Here is a 4,766-nt window from a genome sequence, read left to right on the forward strand (position 1 = left end):
AGAAGGAAGATGGTGAAATGGTCACAACTCACAACAAGGATTCAAAATTCTTGGCGGGTTTGCATCGATTATAGAAGACTCAATGCTGCAACTAGGAAGGATCACTACCCTCTACCATTCATCAACTAGATGTTAGACATGCTATCTGGTAAATCCTACTATTGCTTTCTTGATGACTTTACTGGTTACTTCCAAATACATATTGCTCTTGAAGATCAGGAGAAGACTATTTTTACTTGCCCCTTTAGAACCTTTGCTTATAAAAGGATGTCATTTGACTTGTGCAATGCACCAACTATGTTCCAAAGGTGCATGACAAGTATATTTTTTGATCTTATGAAAAATTATTTGAAAGTATTTATGGATGATATCAGCGTATACAGTTCCTCTTTTGACTGCTGTTTAAACAACTTAGCTAAGGTCTTGGAAAAATGTGTCAATGCTAACCTTGTATTAAATTTTGAAAAATGTCATTTTATGGTTAGGCAAGGAATAGTGTTAGGTCATGTTATTTATAGTGATGGAATTTCTATTGACCCAGCTAAGGTTGATGTGCTAGTTTGCCTTACTCCTCTTCTGTGAGGGAGGTCCGTTCTTTTCTAGGACACGCAGATTTTTACAAACGATTCATCAATGATTTTAGCAAGATAGCCCTACATTTGTCCAATTTGTTGCAAAAGGATGTTGAATTTGAATTCGGTGGTGCTTGCAAAGAGGAATTTGAGAAGTCGAAGAAGGCCCTCACCACAGCTCCAATTGTGAGAGGCCCTGACTGGACACAACCATTTGAAATTATGTGTGACACCTCTAATCATGCTGTGGGTGCCGCACTTGCACAACGCGAGAGTAAGCTTCCCTATATTATTGCTTATACTTCAAAGACATTGGATGCGGCGTAATCTAATCACACTACTATCGAGAAATAGCTCTTAGTAGTTGTTTTTGCATTAGACAAGTTTAAATTGTACTTTCTAGGCTCTAAGATAGTAGTATACTTGGATCATGCATCCCTTAATTATTTGCTAACAAAGAATGAATCGAAGTCTAGACTCATTCGTTAGATCTTGCTCTTGCAAGAATTTGATGTTAAGATTGGGGATATGAGTGGATCCCAAAACTTGGTTGTGGATCATTTGAACCGTGTTGAGCAGATTAAATATGATCCATTTTCTATAGACTATTCATTACTGCTAGATGGCTTGCAAGCAATCTCTAGTAATACCCCTTGGTTTGCTCCTCTGGCTAATTACTTGGTCGCTCGGATTTTTTCTCCCAATTTTTTCAAGCACCAAAGAGATAAACTAAGGAGTGATACCAAATATTGTATTTGGAATGACCCTCATTTGTGAAGACGTGGGGCTGACCAAGTAATCTGTAGGTGTGTTCTGGAATCAGAATTTCATCTATACTTGAGTTTTGTCACTCATCTGAGAGTGGAGGTCATTTTGGCCCCTAAAAGACTGCTAAGAAAGTGTTAGATTATGAATTCTGGTGGCCGACGTTATTTAGAGATACAACCCAATATTGTTTTATCTGTTACCAATGTCAAAAATCTGGAAATGCCTCCCAAAAGGATAAGGTGCCTTAGCAACCCATTCTTTTTTGTGAATTCTTTGATGTATGGGGCATTTTCCTAGTTCAAATGAGTTTCTTTACATTCTTTTAGCTGTTGACTATATGTCAAAGTGGGTAGAAGTGATCCCAATCCGCATTGACGACGCTAATACGGTTGTTTCTTTCATAAGAAACAATATTGCTTGCCGGTATGGGTCACCATGAGCAATCATGAGCGACCAAGAAACTCATTTTTGCAACAGAAAAATGGAGGTATTACTGAAGAAATATGGTGAGATACACAAAGTTGCCATTGCTCATCTCCCTCAAACCAATGGTCAGGCTGAGGTATCCAACTGAGAGATTAAGAGAATTTTGGAAAAAATGGTAAAACCACAACGAAAAGACTGAAATTTTCGGTTGGGTGATGCCTTGTGGGCTTATCGGACGGCATATAAGACTCTATTAGAGATGAGTCCCTTTTGGATCGTCTACGATAAGGCGTGTCACCTGTCGATTGAGATAGAGCACAAGGCATATTGGGCAGTTAAGCAATGCAACATGGACTTTACACAAGCGGGTATTGTAAGAAAGCTACAACTAAAAGAACTAGAATGCCTTAGGATCGAAGCATATGAAAATACAAGGATCTATATTCATAAGAAGGACTTTCAAGAAGGTGATGAGGTTCTCCTCTACAATTCAAGACTTCGTCTCATGCCAGGCAAGCTTTGTTCAAGATGGGATGGTCCTTATAAGGTTAAAGAAGTGAAGCCCTTTGGCGTAGTGGAGCTTCTTCACCCTCAAAGTGGGACTACTTTCAAGGTGAATAGTCATCGAGTGAAGAGATACCATGGATACAAGTCACAGAAGGAATTAGAGGTGTTCCTCTTAGAGGATCCACCTAGCGCTAGAAACTGAGCATCATGTCCGTCCAATTTAAGGACGTTATAGAAAAGTGCTAGGTGGGAGACACCCCACCATGGTATGGCGTTCTAATTTTTCTTCTTTGTGTATAGCTCTTTATTAGCTTTTTAATTCTTAGTTGCAATTCTTAACTTTTCCTAGTTGAATTTGAGTTTGAGGGTGATTGGCAAGGTTTTGGTTATTGGATAGTGTTCAAAAGCTTTGTATTGATGAAAAAGAACCAAAACTGCTTTTATAGACATGTGTACGCATCTCTAATATGTACGCATCATTTTTGAAAACTTGCCATTCCATACGTACGCATGAATCATGCATACGCATGGCCACCTTCTAGTAGAGAATTGGTCTTGTGTGAGGGTTGTGCATGATTTATGCCCACGCATGACCCCATTCCAGTGGTGCTTGGGTTTTGTGCGAGTTTTGTGCGAGAACTATGCGTGCGCATGAAATATTGATCATGCGTACGCATAACTTTCAGACCCAAGAGGAATGGGTTTTGAGAGAACATCATATGCGTTTCATGCTTGCACCTAGATCTTGAGGTCATGCGTACGTATGGCCACCCATCTAAAGAGTAATGCGTTGTGTGCGTAACCTGTGCGGATGCACAATCTTTCGATTCTTGCAGTCATGCGTACGCATGACCCTTGTGTATGCATGACATCCTTGGTTCTCATAAAGAAGAATGTTGCCCTGTTTCTCATTTCCTCTTCTCTTTTCTTCTTCTTTTCTCTTCTTCACCACCTCTTCCCTTCTTCCCTCCACCAAATTTTGGTGGCCCACCACCGTCGAAGCCATTACCATTCTTCTTCTTCTTCCACCTACTTTTTCTCTCTCTTTTTTTTTTCCGGCAAGTTTCAACTGCCGGTGCTACCTCTTGGTTGTCTTTAGGATCGCTATTCACCTCACTTTTCCTCATTTAAGTGTATTTTATTATTGAGAGGTTTGTAAATATTTGCTTATGTTTTCATGTGTCAAGAGTTAGAATGACTTTGGTTATGTGTTTATTTGGGTTGTATGAGCTTGTTCATTTTGATTTATGTTGTTGATTGATGCTTGATGATGAACATTGTCAATGTGGCTGCATTTTATTCTTGGGTGTGCAAAGACTATAATTCATGCAAAGATGCACACTAAGTGTTTGCTAAAAGAATTCAAAGAGCTTTTGTGCAGTTTTGGTCATGTCTCTTTGAGTTGATGCTCATTCTTGTTTTATCCTTATTCTTTATACATTGTTCATGGTTTGAAACATGACCTATACTTTCAATTTTGTGATGTTGTGGTTCTTATATAAGGTTACAAGATTAGTACATTGCTCATCCACCACTCAATAACATTTATTTATTGTGCTTCATTGACTTTGAGTTTTGTGAAATTAGATTTCATAGAGTACCACTAATCTTATATCCCTTCATTAGTGAAGTAGTGTGATGCTTGACTTAAGAGCTTGACTTAAACGGCCCGCTACGCCTCAACCTAAGAGCTGACCCAAGAAGGCTGAAAACACTGATGAAGCAGACAAAAAGACCCCATTTAACCTTCCAGAGAGCTTCTCTAACTGTTATTGTGACTAAATGTACCTTAAGTTGTTGGACTGAGCCATCCACTGTAAACGTCGATTGTTCATCCCGGAGCAGTTGGCTCAGTTTGTAGTAGACCGTATTAAGCGACGAGGATGGGGTTCCTTAAAAAAGAGGTGGGCAGTGTCAATGTGTCTTGGGTCTGCGAGTTTTATTCTAATTATTACTCGGCGGCCCTCGACTTAGTGTTTGTACGAGGAAAGTGAGTCCCAGTGACTGAAGCGGCGATTCAACAGGCACTTGGGATTCCACATGTATCGAAAGGGGATAATGCTTATCAAAGGGCGAAGAAAAAATGTAAGTTCCTTGCTTTTGAGTGGAGTAAGGTCATTAAGGTTATTGCCCATCTTGGAAGCATTTGGGTTTATGGGGCACATAAGTTAAATCCCAACAGCATCTGCGTGAACGCCCTGACCGATGAAGCTCAGGTATGGCAACAAATTATGTCCAACCGTGTCATGCCGAGTACTCATGAGACCAATGTCACTGCAGCCATGGTGGTCTTCCTTTGGTGTATCTTGAATTGTCACGGCCCAAAATGAGCCATGACTGGTGCTCAGGGAAAATAATCCCCTAGCAAGCCTAACAAAATATAAGCTGAATAAGAAAATTTTAAATATTTTACAAGTTCCAAAATAAATAGTTATAAAAATTAAAATAATTAAGAATGGTTGGATCCTACTTGTGACATATGGAGCAGATGAC

General features: G+C 39.6%; 1 protein-coding gene across 1 annotated transcript; it reads left to right on the top strand.

The window, feature by feature from the left end:
* Positions 1 to 2,025: 2,025 nt before the first annotated feature.
* Positions 2,026 to 2,475, top strand: LOC112705343 (uncharacterized). The gene has a single exon (XM_025756176.1). The coding sequence runs from the start codon at positions 2,026 to 2,028 to the stop codon at positions 2,473 to 2,475; it is 450 nt and encodes a 149-aa protein (XP_025611961.1).
* The last annotated feature ends 2,291 nt before the right edge of the window (positions 2,476 to 4,766 follow it).

The sequence above is a fragment of the Arachis hypogaea genome, chromosome 8, assembly GCF_003086295.3.
Source record: "Arachis hypogaea cultivar Tifrunner chromosome 8, arahy.Tifrunner.gnm2.J5K5, whole genome shotgun sequence".
Classification (NCBI taxonomy): domain Eukaryota; kingdom Viridiplantae; phylum Streptophyta; class Magnoliopsida; order Fabales; family Fabaceae; genus Arachis; species Arachis hypogaea.